Here is a 23,189-nt window from a genome sequence, read left to right as displayed (position 1 = left end):
ACGATATCTTTTTTAGTTAACAAGCTTCTTGCTCGAGCATACCATTTTACTTTGGTGAATTTATTGAGATCTCCAATCTATTATCTATATGAACTACCATTGGAACTTTTCTCGGCCATCAGATAGACCAGTCCTCCAATGGGAATGCTGCACAGGGGCCCTATATAACAATGTCATCTTAGTTGGTTGTCCTATGTATATATAATAGATATATTTCTATATCTTATGGTTCAACCATTGGTTGAATGGGCCAATATATATATGATGAGATTTATCAGTGGTGTGTGGAACATGTGGATCCCAGCCAACCCATTTTGGTGGTTAGGTCACAGGTCCATGGTTCGACCATGTGTTGAATGGACCAATATGTTTATGACAATGACTATTGTTGGGGGAAAAACCCCAAGTCATACCGTCACGGAGGCGCTCGGCCAAAGGGCGCCGGCCAGAAAGGCGCTCGGCCAAAGAGTGCCGACCGGAAAGGCGCTCGGCCAAAGAGTGCCGACCGACAGGGTGCTCGGCTAGAGAGTACCGACCAGAGAGAGCGCCAAGAAGAGGCGCCCAACCAAAATGACCAAGTAGGGATGCTCGGCCAGAAAGGCGCTCGACCGAAGAGTGCCGATCAGCAGGGTGCCCGGCTAGAGAACGCCGACCAGAGAAAGCGCTTGCCTAAAGAGCGCCGACCAGGAAACCAACCAAAGAGCGCAAGACGCTCGCCCAAAGGGCGCCGAGCAGAAGTACTATGAAGCAACCCCGCCACAGGGCGCCCCATTGGGCGACCAGCTCGGCTCGGCACCCCTGCCGAGCCGATTGCCTTGGACCAAATGTTCAACTTCCGTCTAACCCTCTAAGCCTGAGGGACCTGACAACTCCACTACAACCTGCCGCTATCTCCAAGCCATCAAGGCATAAGATCTCCGCAGGTATTCGGCACGACCTGCCATTAATGCATGAGACCCCCTCGAGTCTCCGATGCACTCAGTCATTTAATGAACACGGCTCAAGGCGATCTCCGGATCACCGAACCATCAAAGCGTATGGCTTTCCCTGACCGCCAGTTCACTCGGTAATAAATGCACTTACCATCCACGGACCCCAGGCCTACCACGGCCGGCGGTTCAACCACCCCAACAGGTCCGATCGACCGTGACAACTTCCTGGTTCCGGTCTGATTCGGCCTTATTTTCCACCACGCCATTAATGGGCCAAATCGTGCTCAATTATTACAAAACAGGACAAACCTCCTGTCACCTCCCAGGTAACAAAAATCCTCCTATAAAAGGAAACCTAGGGGGAAAAGGGAGGGGGGAGAAAAAAAACCGAAGCCCGAGAGAACCCTCCTAGACCGGGTGGAAAGAAGTGAACAACACAGACAATTAAGAAAACTGATCCTCTGGATCTTATCCAAATATTCTCTCTGTCTTCTACACATACTCTCTTCCCTGCTCTCTCCACATATCTGCCCCTTCTGACTTAAGCATCGGAGGGCCGGCGCCGGGGAGCCCGGCCACCGGTTTTTCTTGCAGGACTTACGCCCCCCAGGAGGACGCCACCTGCCGGCACGCCATCGACCACCGCTCCTGCGGCGGAGCTCCGCCCTACAGGAGAACGCCAGTAGCCGGCGCACAGTCATCCACCGTCCCTGCGGCGGAGCCCCTCCTTCCCCGGCTTCGCGGCGGCCCCCGGGTCCAATTTCCAGCAACAGTTGGCGCTAGAGGAAGGGCCCGAGTTCGCTGCCATGAAGCTAAGAAGCAAAGGGGCTTCCAACGCCTCTCGACATCTTCCACCCAGTCCTGAGCATTCCGTCCGGAACTCACCACCTCCGGCCGAGTCAACCCCTCAGGTTCGGCCGGAGCAGTTTGATGCCCTGGTGCAACAAGTGCAAGCCTTGGCTACCGCTGTCCAAAGCTTGCAACCCAGGGGCATCCCAACGGCACCGCCTCCTCCGGCTCCAGCTCAACCAGAGCCTCCTACAAGCGGACTTCCCCTTCGAGGTCAGGACTCCCAAGTCCAGGTCTCCCTCTGGAGAGAGCACCCAGCCAGAGGCTACGGAGGCTGGCCACAGCCTTCAGAAGCTGAGTCGGTTTCAGGGCAACCTGCGCTCGAACGAACCGCTGCAGCGATCCTCCAGAATGATGAACTCGACAAGAAAGTCGAGAAGCTGGAGCGCCAAATCCAGGCACTCCATGGCAGGAAATCGGGGCGTGATGACGACTTTGAGTTTACTACGAAGTCGCCCTTCTCTCCGGAGATTGAAGATGAACCGGTTCCGCTACAGTTCAAGATGCCCCAGGTGGAGCCCTACAACGGCAAGGCTGATCCCCTTGACCATCTGGAGAGTTACCGGGTATTAATGGCCCTACAAGGAGCCTCGGAGGCCATGATGTGCAAAGCTTTCCCGGCGACACTCCGAGGACCAGCCCGGCTTTGGTTTACCGGGCTGAAGCCGAGTACTGTCTCTTCCTTTGAGCAGCTCGGCAGACAATTTGCTGGCAACTTTGCTGCCAGCCAACCCCAGCGGCGGACATCCGACTCCCTCCTAGACATTAAATAAAAGGAGGGAGAATCCTTCAAAGAGTACTTGGACCGATTCACCGCCGCAACATGGGAGGTCCGGGAGCTTGACCAGTCCATTGCAATGTCAGCACTAAAGACTGGAGCCCGGTCCTACAGATTCCTCTTCTCAATCGAGAAGAATTTCCTTGCGGACCTCACTGAGATGTTCGCTCGGGCGCGGAAGTATGCCAAGGCAGAAGAAGCCGTGGCGGTTAGGCGGGGCGGGACCAAGCAAAACCCCAAGAAGAGACGTCGCGAGGAGCGCGGCCAGCCCAGAAGCCCGTCTCCGCGACGAGCTAAGAATCCGCCCCGCCCGAAGAGTCCACCCCGGTTGAGAGGACCGCCACAGCAGAGGTCACCACCCCGCCCGAGGTTCCCACTGCAGGCCCGCGCACCCGAAGGGAGGTATGAAAAGTATACTCCCCTCAATGCTCCTCGGGCTGAAATCCTCATGGAGATTGAGAGTCGGGATTGCATCCGGCTCCCACCTCCGAAGCCAGACACCAGAATCCGGCGTGATCTCCGGAAGTATTGCCGTTTCCACCGGGATCACGGCCATGATACCGAAGATTGTTATCAGCTCCGAAATGAGATTGAAGCACTCATTCGCCGAGGGGTGCTCGATCGGTTTGTGCAAGGCCGGCGTGAAGGGAAGAAGCCAGCCGAAGGAGCAGCACAGCCTGAAGGTTCAAATGCCAACAGGCCCATCGCCGGCGTCATCAACACTATCCGAGGCGGGACCTCGGCTGGGGAAGCCTCACGGGAAGAAGCCAGCCGAAGGAGCAGCACAGCCTGAAGGTTCAAATGCCAACAGGCCCATCACCGGCGTCATCAACACTATCCGAGACGGGACCTCGGCTGGGGAAGCCTCAGGGGAAGAAGCCTCCTCGAAGCGCCCGCGCACCTCTGAAGCCATCTCCTTCTCAGATGACGATCTAGAGGGAGTCGAAATTCCCCATGATGATGCCATGGTCATCTCCATGATCATAAATAAATTTGATGTAAAACGCATCCTGGTTGATAATGGAAGCTCGGCGAATGTTTTGTATTTTGGTGCTTATTGTAAAATGGGGATGACAAAAGAACAGCTACGGAGGATGAATGCTCCGCTAGTTGGATTCACTGGGGATTCAGTTCCAGTAGAGGGGAGATCGACCTTCTGGTCACAGCCGGGCTCGCCCCACGTGAAAGTACCGTGGGTATGAGCTTCCTTGTAATACGCCTGCCCTCGGTTTACAACGCCATCCTCGGAAGGCCAGGACTCAATGCCCTCCGAGCAGTAGTCTCGACTCACCACCTGCTGATGCGATTCCCCACCAGCCAGGGAGTCGGTGAAGTCCGAGGGGACCAAATGGTGGCAAGGCGATGCTACCTAGCGACCCACGAGGCAAGACGACCAGCCGAGGTGCCTGCCCCAACGACTGACCAGCCCTCAACTGAGGTTATGAAGGCACGGGTCAACCCCCAGAAAGAGCGGGTAGAGCCTGGTGAGTTGTTAATTCAAGTTCCCTTACGAGAGAACTTTCCCGAGCTAACTGTGCAGGTCGGCTCTGGCCTTGGCGAACACGAGAGGAGTCGCCTCGTCAACTTTCTGCGGGACAATATGGATGTCTTCGCATGGTCGCCTGCAGACATGCCGGGGATAGATCCGGAGGTCATGGTCCACCGGCTTCAGGTGAAGCCGACCTGCAAGCCTGTGCGACAAAAGAAGCGAGGCGCCGCCCCTGAACGACAACGAGCAGCAGCCGAGGAGGTCGGCAAGCTCCTTGAAGCCGGCTTCATCCGGGAGATATCCTACCCGGAATGGCTCGCCAATGTGGTCCTCGTCAAGAAAGCTAGCGGGAAGTGGCGTATGTGCGTGGACTACACCGACCTGAATAAAGCCTGCCCGAAGGACAGCTTTCCACTTCCCAGCATCGACCAGCTCGTGGACTCCACCTCGGGTCACGAGCTGTTGGCATTCATGGACGCCTTTTCCGGATACAACCAGATCCGCATGGCGCCAGAAGATGAGGAAAAGACAGCCTTCATCACCGACGGGGGAACCTACTGCTACAAAGTGATGCCGTTCGGCCTAAAAAATGCCGGGGCAACTTATCAAAGGCTGGTCAGCCGGATCTTCAAAGACCAAATAGGCCGAAACATGGAGGTCTACGTGGATGACATGCTGGTGAAAAGCAAGGCGGCACAAGACCACATAGCCGACCTCAATGAAGCATTCTCCACACTCCGAAAGTACCAGATGAAGCTCAACCCAGCTAAATGTGCATTCGGGGTCACCTCCGGCAAATTCCTCGGCTTCGTCATTACACAACGAGGAATTGAGGCCAATCCAGAGAAGATCCGAGCCCTCCAAGGGATGACGCCTCCCAGGACGGTCAAGGAGGTACAGCGGCTCACGGGCCGAGTGGCAGCCCTCGGGAGATTTATTTCCCGCTCGGCCGAACGCTGCCTTCCATTTTTTGCAGCCCTCAAGAAGCCAAAGAACTTTTTGTGGTCGGACGGGTGCCAGCAATCTTTTGAGGAGCTCAGGCATCTTCTGGCTTCCCCTCCCCTGCTCACGAAGCCTCAACAGGATGAGCTCCTCTACTTGTATCTAGCTGTCTCCCCTGTAGCAGTAAGCTCGGTCCTGGTCCGAGAGGAGGGGAAACTTCAGAAACCAGTGTATTACACCAGCCGGGTCTTAAGGGACGCTGAGACCCGATACTCCAAGCTTGAGAAGACCGCCTATGCTTTGGTCATCTCGGCTCGGAGGCTCCGACCCTACTTCCAAGCTCATACAGTGGCTGTGCTGACTGACCAGCCGGTCAAGCAGATCCTGCACAGATCAGATCGTGCGGGTCGGATCACTAAATGGGCCATTGAGCTCGGAGAATTCGACATCGAGTACCGGCCCAGACCGGCGATCAAAGCACAAGCACTCGCAGACTTTATAGTCGAGTGCACCATACCGGATGAGGTCGAGCCTGAACCTGAGCCACCGCTGGAGCAGACCCCGAGTTTGACATGGACTCTACATGTCGATGGCTTTTCAAACTCGGGGGGTAGCGGAGCAGGATTTATTCTCACCAGCCCGGAGGGGGTGGTCGCCGAGCAGGCCCTGCGCCTCGAGTTTCCTGCTTCCAATAACATGGCGGAGTATGAAGCGCTCGTCGCCGGGCTTAAGCTAGCCAAAGAGCTAGGAGTGAAGGACTTGAAGGCCTTCAGTGATTCTCAGCTCGTCGTCAACCAAATTGTGGGCGACTTTGAAGCCAGAGACCCGACCATGCAGAAGTATCTCCAGAAGGTACGGGATCTCGCCTCGACCTTAGACTCTCTCCACATTCAACATATTGCCAGGTCGGAGAATCTCAGGGCCGACCAACTATCAAAGCTGGCGTCCTCTCGCATGAGCGAGCTTCCCAAAGAGGCAGTACTGGAATATCTCCAAAAGTCCAGCACAGGCGAGCCCGAGCAGACCCTCTGCACCGAGCTCAAGCCAAGCTGGATGGATGAACTCATCAGCTATCTGCAAGACGAAACCCTCCCCGCTGATGAACGAGAGGCTCGCCGAATCAAGCGCCTCGTCACCCGGTACATACTATACGAGGGAAAGCTCTATCGGAGATCCTTCACCTCTCCCCTCCTCAGATGCCTTCGCCCAACGGAAGCTAATTATGCCCTGCGCGAAGTCCACGAAGGGATTTGTGGAAACCATCTGGGAGGGCGAGCATTGGCCCATAAAATTCTGCGCCAAGGATATTATTGGCCGACACTCCAGAAGGATGCTATGGATTTCGTCCAAAGATGTGACCGGTGCCAAAGGAACGCCAATGTTCAGCGCCGGCCCTCGGCTCCTTTGACTTCTATCAGCTCCCCTTGGCCCTTTGCCCAGTGGGGAATTGACATTCTAGGGCCATTTTCACTGGCCACCGGGCAAAGGAAGTTCCTGGTCGTCTCCATCGACTACTTCACAAAGTGGATAGAAGCCGAGCCCCTCGCCCGGATCACCGAGCAGAAGATGCGGGATTTCGTCTGGAAGTCCATCATTTGCAGATTCGGGCTTCCCCGCATCCTTATCTCTGACAACGGTCGCCAGTTCGACAATATCCATTTCAGAGAGTTCTGCTCCGAGCTTGGCATTGACCATCGCTTCACCTCGGTCGCGCACCCTCAAACAAACGGAGAAACCGAGGTAACAAATCGTACTATTTTGCAGGGTCTCAAAACCAGGCTCGACAAATCCAAAGGACAATGGGTCGAAGACCTATACAATGTCCTATGGGCTTACCGGACTACGTTCCGCGTCCCCACCGGCGAGACTCCCTTCAACCTAACATATGGGACGGAGGCCGTCATTCCACTAGAGATTGGGCTCCCCTCTCCAAGAGTCGAGCACCACGATGCTAGCTCCAACTCTTCGCAGCTCAGAGGCAACCTCGACCTGATCGAGGAAACAAGGGAGGTCGCCCGAGTGCGTATGGCGAGGTACCAGCAAAAGACAGCTCAGTACTACAACGCCGGGGTCAAAGTCAAATCTTTCAGACCAGGGGACCTTGTCCTAAGAAGAGCTGAAACGTCCCGACCAACTGAGCAAGGGAAGCTGGCCCCGAATTGGGAAGGACCATACCGAGTCACGCGCATTCGCCGACCCGGAACTTATCAATTGGAGTCTCTAGATGGGACTCCCATTCCGCGGAGCTGGAGCTCTGAAAATTTCCGCGTGTACCACCAGTAGAACCCTAAGGGGTTCCCCATTATTCAACCATTGAATTTCATTTTGTGAATTTCATTTCACAATAAACTGATGGTTTGCGAACCTATTCCGAGCTCACCAATTTTCCTGATTATCTCATGGCATCAGGTTTATTCTTCTTCCTTGACCACGGTTGGGATGCCCCGATGCCTCGGGATGATGGAGTACCTGCATGGACTCCCTGAAGATGTCCGTGAGATTCGTGGTGCGCTCTCCATCAACCAACGAGCTCGGCTCGTTCTTCTACCCTGGCCACGGTCAGGATGCCCCGAGACGTCGGGAGGCCCCGGTTACCGGAAAGCTCGAGACGTCAAGATATGAGTAGCGGTCCTCTGACCGGACGAGCTCGGCTCGTGCTCCATCGACTATTGAGTAGCGGTCCTCCCTGACCGGACGAGCTCGGCTCGTGCTCCATCTACTGAGTAGCGGTCCTCTCTGACCGGACGAGCTCGGCTCGTGCTCCATCGACTATTGAGTAGCGGTCCTCTCTGACCGGACGAGCTCGGCTCGTGCTCCATCTACTGAGTAGCGGTCCTCTCTGACCGGACGAGCTCGGCTCGTGCTCCATCGACTATTGAGTAGCGGTCCTCTCTGACCGGACGAGCTCGGCTCGTGCTCCATCGATTATTGAGTAGCGGTCCTCCCTGACCGGACGAGCTCGGCTCGTGCTCCATCTACTGAGTAGCGGTCCTCTGACCGGACGAGCTCGGCTCGTGCTCCATCGACTATTGAGTAGCGGTCCTCTCTGACCGGACGAGCTCGGCTCGTGCTCCTACCCCGACCTCGGCCGGGATGCCTCGAGACGTCGAGATGCCCCGGTTCATCGGGATGCCCCGATACGTTGGGATGTGGTCTTTATTGGCCAAACGAGCTCGGCTCGTTCTCTACCAGCTTCAGCCAACGAGCTCGGCTCGTTCTCCATCGCCGGATTTCTCTGCCGACGTCCCCAAAGAATGGAGTCCGAGCAGAGAAGCGTCTTTAGTCGCCTCGGCGCCAGGACGCACACGGTACAAGGTACCCATTTACTTAACGTTAATGTCTCTATATCTATTCTATTTTTGGATTTCTCTGCCGACGTCCCCAAAGAATGGAGTCCGAGCAGAGAAGCGTCTTTAGTCGCCTCGGCACCAGGACGCACACGGTACAAGGTACCCATTTACTTAACGTTAATGTCTCTATATCTATTCTATTTTTGGATTTCTCTGCCGACGTCCCCAAAGAATGGAGTCCGAGCAGAGAAGCGTCGTCAGTCGCCTAGGCGCAAGGACGCACACGGTACAAGGTACCCATTTATTTAATGTTTCTACATTATCTATTCTGTTCTTGGATTTTTCTCTGCCGATGTCCTCAAAGAACGGACACCGAGCAGAGGAGCGTCTTCAATCGCCTCGGCGAAGGAATGCTCATGACACCAGTACATTATTATACTAAGTCCGGTGAATTCCGTCACGAGCTGACAAGCATTCGACCCATTCGTTGGAAACGAATCTGGTCCGCCCCGGCAACGCGAGGATCGAAGTTTACTAACTTCGCAAAAATTTAAAGTCCTAGAGACCGCCTTAGGGCTCGGTCGAATTCTGGACTGAGCTCGGAAAGACTCTCCGAGCCCAAATCCTTGGTATAAGCACAAGCGTTGCTATACCACTGGTTGAAGGACCGAGCAATAGAGCTCGGCAAGCCAAACTCAAATTCAAACCCTGTGGCGGGTAAAGCTCAGGCCCTAGAGCCCATATCCTCGGAACCTAAAACGGATCCGAGCAGAGAAACTTGGACTACGATAGACGAGTTTCCAGAAAAAAAAATGTGTATATTCATTTCAAAAAGGCCCGTAGGCTAAATACAAAATTCGGGTTCGGCCCTTACAAGTACAGGAGGCCATCCCGACTTTACAAAACAAAACAAAATTACACTCTAAGGCCCGAGCCCGACCACTTCGGCTTCGGCAGTGTCGGGAGCAGCGGGCTCAGCAGTCAAGACCTCCTCGGCCTCGGCAGCGATGGGAGTAGCCTCGGGGGCGGCTTCGGTCGCCTCGGCCTCCGGAGCATCCGCCTCCGCATCCGGCCTTTCGACCCCTGCTCCCGGTTGGAGCAAGTTCACGTCAAAATCCGGGAGGAGCCGCCGCAATTGATTGCGGAAATCCCGGAAGCCCTGGATCAGCCCATTCACGCCCTCCTCTTTCAGGAGGTCGCGGAACTCCTCCGACTCGCGAAAGAGCGCCACCGCGCTCTGAGCTTGCTCCCGAGCCTCGAGCTCCCGAACCTCGTGGTAGGTAGCCTTCTTCTCGAGGGTTTTTATTTCCCGCTTGAGCTCCGAATGTCGGAGGCGGGCATTCCCCACCTCCTGCTCGCGGGAGGCCAGCGCCTGCTCGACTTCGGCCAATCGAGCCTCAGCAGCGCGCAGCTCGAACCTCGCCAACGCATGCGCGCCCTTTTCCTCATCAAGCTCAGTGGTAAGAGCTTGAATTCTTCCCTCGGATGCTCCGACCTTTTTTTGGAGCACCTGTCGTTCGGCCTCAGAGGCCTGGTACTTCGCTTCGGAGGCCTGGTACTTCACCTCGGCGGCCGTGTACCTCGTCTGGGCCTCGTCATACCCGCGCTGGCACCTCCGGGCCTTCTTCCGGTACTCTTGTACTAGGTGCATCAGCATCTCCGTCTCGTGCAAATGCTGTAAAAGAGACGAAAAGAAAAACATAAGGCGCCACTAGTAGAAAATCTATACAAATTACACAGGTGGAGAATTTTACTTACCCGGACGGCGTTGCAGCGGGTAAAGTCCATGAAAGCATTGTAGCTCATGGACTGCATCGCGGCCCGGTCGGCCGGGAGCAGCGCGACCCGGAAGATCTCACGCGCTACTCGAGGGTTTTCGAGGGCCGAATCATCCTCGAATACTGACCAGGTGGGTGCAAGGGGCACCCGTTCCCCCGAGCCCGATGGGCCCGGAAGGCCAGCATCGGCTGGCCTAGGCAGAGCCGACCCCGAGGCTCCCTGACTGCTCCCTGGCTCGGAGCTAGGGGGCTGGGATCGCACAAGCGGCCGATCTGACCGCCGCACAACTATAGCGGGGCGTGCAAGCACGGGACCCGCGGAACTCCTCCCCTGGTCGGCAACTGAAGCGTCCTGCCGACCAGGAATCTGCGCTAAAGGCGCTGGGCATGGGGGCGCCACCGAGGCTCCTCTGGAGCCCGAGCCCCCGGAATCCGCGCCCTCCCTCCGACCAGCTTCGGGGCGTGCGGGCTGAGAAGGGCCCGCCTCGGAGTGAGCGGGGCGAGAAGGACCCGCCTCGGCCACCGCTGCCGCCGGGGGCGCCGGGGGCGCTGAGGTCGCCGAGACCTTCTGTTTCTTCCTCGGCTCGGTGGGCTCGCCCGAGAGCTCGGCTGCCCTCTTTTGGAAGCGGGCGTAGAGGACTTCGCTTTTCGTCACCATCTTTGCGATATCTGCAGAGGCAAAAAGGATTAGAACATTAGAACAGTAAGAAAATAAATACACCTTGAAATTACTTACCATGGGGACGCGCCGAGCTCAAGCCCACGTTTACCAAAGCGTCCTCATATATGAGGCCGTTCAGTAAGATGCCGTCCCCGAGGCTGCGGATGGCGTCGAAGATCCCCTGCTCACGCGGAGAAAGTCTGGGAGGTTTGTTGATGGACTTGAGCTGAGCCGGTCCCCACCGGGGGTCAAACCCCCAGGACTGTGCAGAACCAAGGAAGAAGAATTTCTCCTTCCAGCCATGAATGGGTGAGGGGGCACCATGAAAGAGTGGTCGACCCACCCGAAGGGCGATGTACAGCCACTCTCCATCTTCCGGATTCGACTTAAAAATAAAAAGTCGCCGGAAGACGTTGACAGAAGTCGGAATCCCCTGCAGTAAACACAGGGATAGAAAACCGACCACCGTCCTCCAGGCGTTCGGAGTGAGTTGCGCCGGAACCAACTGGCACACCGTTAGCAACTCATTCACGAAGCCGTGAAGAGGAAATCGGAGGCCGGCCCAGAGCGATTCCAGATGCACTCCCATCCGGCCTACCGGAGGATCGGTTATCCGGTCCCTCCGCCTGGCGGGCTCCAAACGGAACCCGTGAAGAGGGAAGAACCACTCTTCGGCCATTTCGACCTCCAGGACGCTCATGGTGGACTCGACCTCACTGGGAAGAGAACCCATTGCAAGAGAAAAAGAAATCAAAAAAAAAAAAGAGGGGGGACCTGGGAAAGATGCCGGAAAGAAGGGACTTCGGTCTGAGGAAGACTGGAAGAAAGCTGGAAGCAGAAAACAATAGGAAGAGGACAGAGGGCCAGGGGAGAGTTTAAACAGACCTCCCCAACGGCCCGGATCAGCGAAAAAAAATGCTGTATCCTGTTTAGATGACGACGCGTGTCGGTCCAAGAGACAGAACGACGTATTTAATTAGGGCTAGCGCTTCGGACGCCGAAGCGCCCCATCGGATCGTGCAGCCCCATCATGAGCCCACGACGCGAGGACGCTTCGCAAAAAGCGTCCCAATAATGAGACTTTTCGGGAAGGAAGAGACGCCGCCTATTAAAGACATCTCGAAGCGCTCGATAATTCAAAATGCGCAATAAATTAGGATTTTCGGAATCCGTAATGACCCAACTGAAGCTACTTCCCACGCTCCAGCTGGTAGCCAACTGGAACTCGAAAATCGGGGGGTAGTGTTGGGGGAAAAACCCCAAGTCATACCGTCACGGAGGCGCTCGGCCAAAGGGCGCCGGCCAGAAAGGCGCTCGGCCAAAGAGTGCCGACCGGAAAGGCGCTCGACCGAAGAGTGCCGACCAGCAGGGTGCTCGGCTAGAGAGTACCGACCAGAGAGAGCGCCAAGAAGAGGCGCCCAACCAAAATGACCAAGTAGGGATGCTCGGCCAGAAAGGCGCTCGACCGAAGAGTGCCGATCAGCAGGGTGCCCGGCTAGAGAACGCCGACCAGAGAAAGCGCTTGCCTAAAGAGCGCCGACCAGGAAACCAACCAAAGAGCGCAAGACGCTCGCCCAAAGGGCGCCGAGCAGAAGTACTATGAAGCAACCCCGCCACAGGGCGCCCCATTGGGCGACCAGCTCGGCTCGGCACCCCTGCCGAGCCGATTGCCTTGGACCAAATGTTCAACTTCCGTCTAACCCTCTAAGCCTGAGGGACCTGACAACTCCACTACAACCTGCCGCTATCTCCAAGCCATCAAGGCATAAGATCTCCGCAGATATTCGGCACGACCTGCCATTAATGCATGAGACCCCCTCGAGTCTCCGATGCACTCAGTCATTTAATGAACACGGCTCAAGGCGATCTCCGGATCACCGAACCATCAAAGCGTATGGCTTTCCCTGACCGCCAGTTCACTCGGTAATAAATGCACTTACCATCCACGGACCCCAGGCCTACCACGGCCGGCGGTTCAACCACCCCAACAGGTCCGATCGACCGTGACAACTCCCTGGTTCCGGTCTGATTCGGCCTTATTTTCCACCACGCCATTAATGGGCCAAATCGTGCCCAATTATTACAAAACAGGACAAACCTCCTGTCACCTCCCAGGTAACAAAAATCCTCCTATAAAAGAAAACCTAGGGGGAAAAGGGAGGGGGGGAGAAAAAAAACCGAAGCCCGAGAGAACCCTCCTAGACCGGGTGGAAAGAAGTGAACAACACAGACAATTGAGAAAACTGATCCTCTGGATCTTATCCAAATATTCTCTCTGTCTTCTACACATACTCTCTTCCATGCTCTCTCCACATATCTGCCCCCTCTGACTTAAGCATCGGAGGGCCGGCGCCGGGGAGCCCGGCCACCGGTTTTTCTTGCAGGACTTACGCCCCCCCAGGAGGACGCCACCTGCCGGCACGCCATCGACCACCGCTCCTGCGGCGGAGCTCCGCCCTACAGGAGAACGCCAGTAGCCGGCGCACAGTCATCCACCGTCCCTGCGGCGGAGCCCCTCCTTCCCCGGCTTCGCGGCGGCCCCCGGGTCCAATTTCCAGCAACAACTATAATGCTTGACCCTGATCCAACCAGATTTCATATTCAAGTCATGGATTCCAACCCCAACCAATCCATTAGCATACTAGGTCAAGTTGGTTAGGTCGGGTCATGGAAAGAATTTTAGAACCTACAGATCAATTGGATCAATTCTGAATTAAGTATGATTCCAACTCAACCCGAAACGTTTGGGGTTGGATTAGGATCAAATTGAGTTGGAGTTGCAACTCGAGTCAAGTATCTAACTCTTCTTTTATAACTAAAATATAATAATTGGTAATGATTCAGAAGGATCTCCAAATCCAATGTGGACCACTATAGCTACTACAAGTAGGGCTGGACAAGGTCCAGGAGCAAGATCCACCACATTGAAAAGTCGAGTTGCAAGACAAACTTCCAGCACCAAATCCGGCTCAATCTCTAAAATCTCCAAAAAAAGGATCAAGGGCCCTCTTTCTGGCACCAAACTGTTGCCGCTGAAATATGGCTCGATAACTTGGCACTAAGATGGCGAGTTTGCTGGCAAGGTTGGTGAGACTCTTGTTCAAATCGGCAAGGTCAGCTTGGGCTCATTGCCAGTCTCTAAGTTTAAGGAAGAAGAGCTAGATGGTGATGGCTTTCCTTGAGCAACAATTTCGACGCCCAATTTGACCTAAAACGAGGAAGAAGTCCACTTGTTGAAGTAGGTCTTACATGGCAAGCTCTGGTAGGTCGGTTTCGACCAAGTTAGTTAAACCCTAGTTCGGCTTGATTCAGGCGAGGTAGTGGCCACATGGCAAACTCTTATTGGTCGACATTTCAATGGTTGAAGTAGTGGCCACATGGTGATCATTCATTGGTCGGCTTTGATTTAGGCATAACAATACCAAAGATGGAAATAGGCCTAAAGTTATATAATTCCCATTCCATTCCAACAGGTACTCTAGTAAAACAAACATAACTAAGTGCTATTTTTTTTTCTTACCCTCCTATGCTTGGCTGTGTATCTCACACCATGTGGTCCTTGGCAAGACCATGTTTGCATTTGAGAACCTTGAATTATGATTTGATATCCCCAGTACAAGCACAGGCAACAATTCATAATGTTTGGTTTTCAGACCCTATAATCACTACACAATTTCAGATTTTTAGTAATGAATAATTTGGTCACAAAAAATTTTACTTTGGCTGTTAAAAGTTTATGGCTAGGCAGTCACTAAAGTCTCCATGGCTACTTTGGTTATTACAAGTTTTTGGCTAGATGGTTACTAAAGTCTCCGTGGCTAAAAATTTTAGTGACCAAAATATACAATTGTCACAAAAACTATTACATTTGGTCATGAAACATAAATGATTGTTAAAGGCAAACATTAGTTTGTGGCAGAAGATTGAAAGATCATCTTTAAAGAGCCAAAAATAATGACTTGATAAGGAATTGATGTCCAAAATGAGTTTTAATGAGGATTTATTGTCGCCGTTGAAAACCTTCTTTGTAACGAATTTTTGATGGTCACAAAAAGCTAATACAATTAGTGATGAAATGGAAATGGTCATTAAAAATAATATCTAAAGGAATCCCTATCTATATCCAGTATCCCCGGTTTGATTCATATACAAATCTTACAAATCTAGATACAATCTTTTTCTTATATATACCTCTACAAAGGTTGGAACCTACACCCTTTTGGATATTTGCCTACTACTTTGCTACCATGACAACATTAGCTTCTAATATGAAGTTATATTTTATTAGACTTATTTAAAACCTTTTATATCATAAATCATTTCAAATATATTATAATATTTTAATAATTTATTATTTTTATAAAATATAATTATATCTTCTTTTTGAAAAAAATAAAATAAATTATTTTATTGTTTATAATATTTTAAAACATTTCGTTTAAAATATTTAAAAATATCAATAATGTCAACATACTTCTATAATAGCATTTCTTTTGTAAAGTCCTTGATTCTTTTTATTCATGCTGTAATTAATAAGTAATGATATTTAATATAAAATATTTTTTAAAACTTTAAAATATATTTTTATTTAAGTAATTATAATTTTTATATATTTTTAACATAATTAGGTTAGATCAATGATCCAAATTCTTGGTTAAATTCATCCATCTAAGCTGGCCTAGACTGGCCGACCAACCGAAATACAACCTGAACATGTGCTTGGTTAAATTCTCCTTTTCATGAAGATTCTCGGAGTGAGTCAAAGTTTTAGGAGGCCGACCCCTTGCCTCAACCTCTCTTTAAACAATCCACCCAGGCGTCCTCACCAAAATTTTGGGAGGGCATTGTCCCCATTCCGTAGGGCTTAACCCGTGTTTTGTACTGTAACTATTCGAGGCGTACTCATACTATGTGGTGAGACGCCGGTTTACCAAAAAAAAAAAAAAAAAAACTATCCACCCCTTCCTCTAGCTTACACCATGGCTGAACAGGCCACTTCCTTTCTCCCCCATGTTTCATCACCATAATCACCGAGGTTGGGGTGATAGACCTCCCACTTGAATTGATATTCCTTTCGTATTTTCAGCCCTGTGTAAGGCCTCATTGTTGTCTGAAATTTTCACTAAAAATTGACTAGAAAACCTCCTCTGTTCACTCCCCTATTTTCTGCACCTATTCCGTTCGTTTTTAGTCGCCATCGCTACCATTGCATGCTACCGAAGCCCCCGTGTTGATGTTCCATGATGGGTTGCCGAGCTCAGCCACCGGCAAGCGAACTAAAATTTGAATTAAACCAAGCTTGATCCCCTACTTTTGTTTTTTCAGACCTGCTTTGCCCCTCCTCTTCACCTATCTTTAGAGAGAAGCCTTCATAGTTCTCTCTCATTAAAAAGTGCGGAGATAGGGTTGTAGACTTAGTCTACCACGCAGGCTGTAGATCAAAACAATGAAAAATTGCCACATCAAAATTTCAAATTAAAATATTCTACAACCAGCTCAACCCACTGCTCCTTAATCAGAGTTAACTGTCCACCTGCAAGTCACATATGAGCAATAAAAAAAAAAAATATTTGTTTTAAAAAATACTAAACTAGACTAAAATCTAAAACAAAATAGTTGAACAAACTGAAGAAGGACCTGAACCCCAAACCCTTTTCTCCTAAATCCCACCACCACATGAGAAGCATCCCACTACCACATGAAATCTGGATGGTACAACACATTGCCTTGGGGATAGGTTCCAGGAAATGCTTTGCTTGGGTAACTCAATCTGTCATAATATGTGCATGCCATATCTATTTTGCTTCTTAAATAGTGGAAGGCTTTTCAAGCGAACTCACCTCTGGCAAGTGCAAATTTGAGTCTCCAAATCTCTGAAGTTCACATACCAATACAGATGACTACTTGTAACCCCAACCAAAAAAAAAAAAAACAAAGTTGTCTACTCTTTAGAAAAATCTACATGATGAAGCTAATAAAGGAACAAAAATTGTGCTAGCATGGATGCACTTCCACCCCATCATATATTAGAGTTCATGAATTTATCCAATAATACAGGTACTGTTTAGCTAGCTTCCACCAGAGGATGAAGGGAAAACTAATATCCCGACAATTCATGAACCGAGACCTTCGAGATCTTCATAGAACTTTTCATCAAGCCCCGTCAGAAAGGCCACTATTTTCTTCTCTCCATTAATTTATCAATCATTTGGTAAACTAGAAGATCATGGTCATCCAAGCATCAAGGACATGCATGTTTTTCTGAACTATACATATTCAGTACATAAACAAAGTGAAGTCAGCCTAATCATCTAGAAGACTGGACATCCCTTAACTGAAATTCCTGGCTCAGTGGGGCACGAAGCCAGCGGGCAGTGGTCAAGGTCTGTGCCCCACCAACTCAAATTCCTGTTCTCATTCTGGAGAACAAAGAACAGAAGCACCCCCATGAATGCTGTACCAGCATCCAATGCTGCTGATAGTACATAGTTGTACTTCTGCCACCACCTCTTCCTGTATCGGAAAACAAAGTAGTTGAAGATGGTCCCGGTGATGAGCCAGCTCGCTATGTTGGTCGGGGTCGCCGGAGGCATTCCCGCAAAACCATAAGAGATGACCGGTATGTTGATCAGAGGAATCCACTCCTTCTCTGGAAATATCTTGCTTAGTACCCACACAGGGACAGGCAAGAATGCTCCAATGAGGAACAACCACACTAAATTCCGATATAAACCGCCATGCCCGAAGAGGCGGCTGGGTCCTATGAGGCCCCATATTACTGAAGCATCAAAAGTCACTCGATATTTCGGGCAAGTCCATGGGCTATCAGGGTGCAGTGCTTCAACATCGCAGATGTTGTCAATGCTTTCTAGCATCCACCATGCCACTGCAAGGTTCATGATTCCAGCAACCACAGTTCCCACAAGCTGGAGAAAAGAGATTGAACTCCAGATATCAACACCAATATATAGAAGCACGAAGAAGACTAAGTTACAATGAGAGGCTAGGATTATGCCTTTACCTGAGCAGTGTACATGCACCTAGGTGGAATCTTCATGTAATGTCCGAGTTTGAGGTCAGAGAGGAAGGAAAGGGCATGGATAGTGCTTATTCGCCCGTATATCTTGAAAAGCAGGTTAGCAATGGGCTTTCCAGGAAGCACGTATCCAATCATGAACTGTGCTATAATATCGTATCCAGGTTGCTGAAGCATCATGAATAAAAATGATGACGGTTGTTAGTATTTGATGTCATGTTTGTCATTGAATTTTAACCCAGGTTTAAGCATGATTTTTGGTGATCAAAATTAGTGAGCATGAAAAGATTATTTTGGGAGTCAGAATGTCATGTTGCAACATATCCGGCTTTATAAACTTCAAACTTTTTAGTAATACTATTATTCTGCTATTATTCTGAACCATTGAACTAAGAGAGATTGTTTACCTGATTCGTGGTTGCTTGAATGACTCCAATGGGAAGAGTCACAAACCAGGCCAATCCGAAAGCAAATATCATGCCCCACCAAGGAAGTTGCACATCCTCTTTCCACACAAATGACATCACAAGTGAGAGAATGATACTTCCTGCTAGTAGAATGAGAAACCACCACTGAGGAACCTGTTTGTAGTTCTTCATCAGCTTAGCATGGATGTCTAGCTTCATCGAGTTCATTGCGGATTTGCTCTGCTTCCATATATCTCTACACGAGAAAAGTAATTAGCACATCATTGCCTATAAGAAAGATTTGTGCTGATCAGTCTTTCACAATGACATTACTCTTTGCTCCAACTTTCAAGTGTTTAGGAAATTAATAATATAGTTTCATATCTGACATCAGCAAGAAACAAGAATGATAAAAATTAAAAAACCATGCTTACAAATATATGTTTATAAGACAAATAGGTCAAATTCACTAGATCTTCCAATGCTAATAAGAAACAAAATGGATGCTAAAGAAAGAAACTACTTGTCTAAATTGTAAATGTTAGAACCAAAGCTCATTTAATATGCAAGGCTTTCAATTTTGTCAGACTGCCAATATGGGCAACTTCCAAATTTGTGAATACTTAAAAGTACAACTTAATATGATCGGGGAGAAGAGGAAACGGGTGTAAACAAAGCTCTAAATTAAATATTAGATGAAGGGTTTAAATAAGAAACCATGCAATGAAATATAATGAGATAGTATGCTGCCCATTAATATAGTCCAGTCTGCCGCTTGAGTGCCTTGACTAATGTGAAGGATCAATAACAATAATAACCCAAATGAGACTCCAAATGTTTTAGAAAACAGGAGCATGTTTTTTAAGGGAGATAGCAATCACTAAACCATACTATTTAAAAAAAAGGAGCATTTCTAATTAATAATTAGATGTATTCAGGCAAATGAGAGAAGACTATTTGTATAATAAGTAATTAAAAATATGAAGAAAAAAAAAAGAGGATGGGAGAAAACTATATCAAGCAACACACAATCAATAAAAGACAAATTAAGTAAGCAGGTTCAAGCCCTACCTGCCATGAAACAGAAGAACATGCACAATAGTTGCTGTAAACCTTGCAAATCCTGATCCAATGGAGATTGCAAAGAGAGGGCTGAGGTAGAGTTTTCCATAACTTTCATATGCAGCTATATTGAGATCATAATGGGGTGTCAATATCTTTGTAGTATCATATTTCTGCCCTGTAGAAGTGAAGAGTTGATTTGAAAATATGGGAAACTTCCGGGCGTCGAAGGTGTTAAATTTCCAATAACACAAAGGCATGATAATGTAGATGAACATGATGAAACCGGCAGCTGTGTTGAGAATGGAGAACCATGGAGTCACCAGGGGGCTGCCATGGTAAGCAGAGATCCCAGCCCAGTCTAGTGTGAAGGCACCAACTCCAAGGCCATGATAACCTGATCCAATCTGCTGAGCAGTGATACTATGAGGCCACACCCAACAGACCCATGAGAAGAATGTTAATATAGGGAAGAGATAGCCAGGCAAGGCATAATAGGCGAAGCTTGCAACAAGGAATACAAGGAAGAACTGCATCCTGGTTAGCCCTTTCGATCTCGAGTCCTTTTCATGTAAAGCTCTGCAACATAAATTTGACCATGAGAAATTGAGAATCATCTTGGAAACATTCGCAACATGAAAGAACCAAGTTATGATATTATATATAATTAGGAATGTGTTCCTTATCTAAATATGATAGAATGCGACATTCTTTGTCTTATTCATATTCTTCAGAAAATTATTCCATATTCCATGGGCCTACTGAGCAGTTCAGAAAACCCATTTGTGACCATCAACAAACGATGCAAATATTCTGTTCTTTTTTCTAGTCCTAAAATAGGAAACATGGAAACTCAGAAAGAAAAGCAATCACAGCAAATCTTGTCATTTGCAGCCTTTCATTAGAAGGATAAGCCTTACAAGGATTTGTGGTTTCTAACAAACATTCCAAAAGTCAAAATATTCCTTCTTTTATAAATATATCTTTCTTTTTGTGGCTTTCTTTTCAAATTAAGAAGTTCAAAACAGAAAGACTTTTAGATTAAATTTAGTAATTCTATCACAATAATTAGAAACATCATAAGAACAAATATTTGGGCATGCAGTAAACACATGAAAGTTAATGTTGTTTGAAAAAAAGGAAATAAAAATAAAAAATCAGACCTGAAGAGAGAAACTTGGGCAAGGTTAGAAGGCCACCACATCTCAACAGGCTCCACCAGGTACCTCCTAAGCATCCCAGCCCATCCATAACCCAGTATCTGTACATTAATAATTAGAAACCAACTTAACAGTGGAATCCAGGAAAAAATATAAAGTGTTACTAAAAAATATCTAACTTTGCCTTTATCTTAATATGACCAAACTATCTTTGAACTCTCTCTCTCTCAAAAAAAAGGTCCCAAATCATCACATGGAAATGCTTGGGGAAAAAAAATACAAAAACACTTTAGCTTGCTTCATCCATTACATTTGACATCCTTAACAAAAAGGAGAAAAAAAATCCAACAATCAAAGACAACCAGATCTTACATGTATATCTACAATTATTTGCATCTTTTCCGTTCTATCATTAAAAGAAAAACAGAACTTTTTAAATTGAAACAGTATACAAGATCTTAATTTTTAAAGGTAATTAGTGTTACAATCTTTCTAAATCAATGGAAAGAAAGTAGACACGGAGCGATGAACTACTTATACATCATTTTCTGCACTTGGAACACCGAAGGGAAGAAGAAGAAAAGAAATTTAAGGAAAGCACCACACACTTCTTCCTTCAAGATTCGTAATTTTTCCTATACAAAGAGGAGAAGGGCAAAAAATGCTTTAAAAGAACAAAGAGAAAATGCAGAAAACAATGAAAACATATTCCTTGCAGCAATTCAAAAAGGAAAAAATAACCAGAAAAGCTGAAAAAGAAAAGCAAAAACTTTACCAGCGAAAGAAGCATCTAAAAGAGGTTGGGACCTTTTGAGCCATAAAAAAAAAGGTGGGGGAGAGAGGTTAGGACCACTGACGGGAAAGTGAAATAAAATATGTGAAGGGACCCATGCATTATGTTTTCAAGAAAGATAGAATGCTCAAAATTTCACTCATAAACACCATCTGCAGAAATAGAATCATAATTTCATTCAAATGGCTAGATAGTTTACCAAACTAATACAAAATCCTATACAATGATTTTAGAAGTTAAAGAATGAAGATGCCCATATAGTAACTAGCTCTAGTCTCTGCAGTCTGCAAAAATCTAAGACATAAGGCTTTTGGTTCTAGATATACTTTGTATCGAATTCGAGTATAGAATACAATAACTCATGAAACTTTACAAGGGAGCACCAGATATAGACAACTTGAAAAGTTGCAAACACCACTACCCAGTCATCTACACGAGATGCTTCACAGAAACCGAAAGTCCATAAAAAAAGAACTCTACTTATTTGGGAAAACAAAGCAAGCTTTCCATCCATTTCATCAAGACAAAGTAAAATTAATTACAAATAGATAAAAATCTCATAATTTTTATAACTACCGCATAGTTTAAACAGATGATGACGGGCTATTAAACAACAACAAAACAAAAAACATTAAATACATCAATTAAATAGTTTTTTTTTTGGGGGGGGATACATACCCTTGCAAACATAACTTATTATATACTTATAATTTAAATGTCTTTATATATATACCTCAAGCATGGATGTCCCTCCCTTCAAATTTTCAGCTGACAGTGTTAATAAATAAATATTTTGAGTATTACTTGACACTATTATTCTTATACCTGAAAAAAAATTTAACATACAGTTTGCATTGAAAAAAAAGGGCTCTACCTTTATATAAATCTTTAAGGATATTCATGATAAAGGATAACAGAGTTCTTTACATTTAAAATCAATATTTATGTCAGTCAAAAATTTAATAAAAGCAGTATCCATACAAAAACAGGAAAATTTAAGAAATATATATGCAATAATAATTGTTGGAGGGAAGATATGTAATAATTATATTTGCAAGAGTATATATGAAAAAGGGTACAAAAACAGAAAGAAAAAAAAAAAAGACTTCATACTTTGGAACAGGGGAATTTAAAAGAAGACATTTTTACCTGTGTTGTGAGCACAATGATGAGAGCACAGAGGAAGCTCAAGCTCTGCTTGTAATAGGCCTTCATAACAGTGATGGCGCCGATGGAGTAGGCGTCACCGCCGCCGATGGAAACCCCACAATTGGCGAAGATGGTGATGATCACATGCTCCTTGATGTTAAAGGGCCCGGGGTTGAGATTGAAGCTCCAGTTCCCCAGCACCCTCACCTCCTTGTTGGGCAGCACCGACGCCATGAACTGCCCCATGGGCAGAGCAGCGATCTGCATAAGAATCGCCGAGATGATGAGCGGCTGCGTTCGGTAGGTGAAGAAGGTGTTGAGGAAGATGAGGATGGTGCAGGAGGCGAGGCCCAGGAACCAGGCCCGGAATGTCATCACTGGCAGGGAGGGGTCATCGGTCTCCGGCACCACCAGGGCCACCTCCTCAACCGGGCACCGCTCCTCCGGCGGCGGAAATTGGGGTGGTGCGTCTTCCTTGGAGGCCATTTGGGAGCTGCGAGCCTAGGAAAGGTGGCGCCTTTTTTTTCCTTCTTCTCTCTGGCTCTCACTCTCCCTTGCTCACTCTCTCTTGAGATTTTCTTTTTGCTTTTTGGAAGGTAGGAGGTGGGGAGAAATTTATAAGCCTGGAATAAGGGGAGGTGGGGGGGAGGAGGATATTACTATAGTGGGAAGGTATGGGCACAGTTCTTTGGGAGGGGAATCTACCCTGGAAAGACAACATTGCCCCTGTGCGTTCTTTGATTGGTTTAGTCCCACATTCACCCGATAATGAACGTGATGACTGGTTTTGCCTCAGCCACAATCTTGAATCAGAATCTTTGCAAGACGCATGTTAGCAGCCACTTTTTAGTGGTTGAAAGGGA

The 23,189-nt window shown here is 48.3% G+C and overlaps 1 protein-coding gene across 1 annotated transcript; it reads right to left on the bottom strand.

The window, feature by feature from the left end:
• Positions 1-16,560: 16,560 nt before the first annotated feature.
• On the bottom strand, positions 16,561-22,922 carry LOC103700873 (oligopeptide transporter 3-like). Its single transcript, XM_008782769.4, has 6 exons — positions 22,327-22,922; positions 20,388-20,485; positions 19,234-19,803; positions 18,163-18,418; positions 17,741-17,923; positions 16,561-17,645 (listed from the first exon to the last, which is right to left on the bottom strand). The coding sequence occupies exons 1-6, from the start codon at positions 22,810-22,812 to the stop codon at positions 17,031-17,033; spliced, it is 2,208 nt and encodes a 735-aa protein (XP_008780991.2). The 5' UTR covers positions 22,813-22,922; the 3' UTR covers positions 16,561-17,030.
• Between the last annotated feature and the right edge of the window lie 267 nt (positions 22,923-23,189).

Source organism: Phoenix dactylifera, chromosome 16 (genome assembly GCF_009389715.1).
Source record: "Phoenix dactylifera cultivar Barhee BC4 chromosome 16, palm_55x_up_171113_PBpolish2nd_filt_p, whole genome shotgun sequence".
Classification (NCBI taxonomy): Eukaryota; Viridiplantae; Streptophyta; class Magnoliopsida; order Arecales; family Arecaceae; genus Phoenix; species Phoenix dactylifera.
This window is presented reverse-complemented; position numbering and strand designations above follow the sequence as displayed.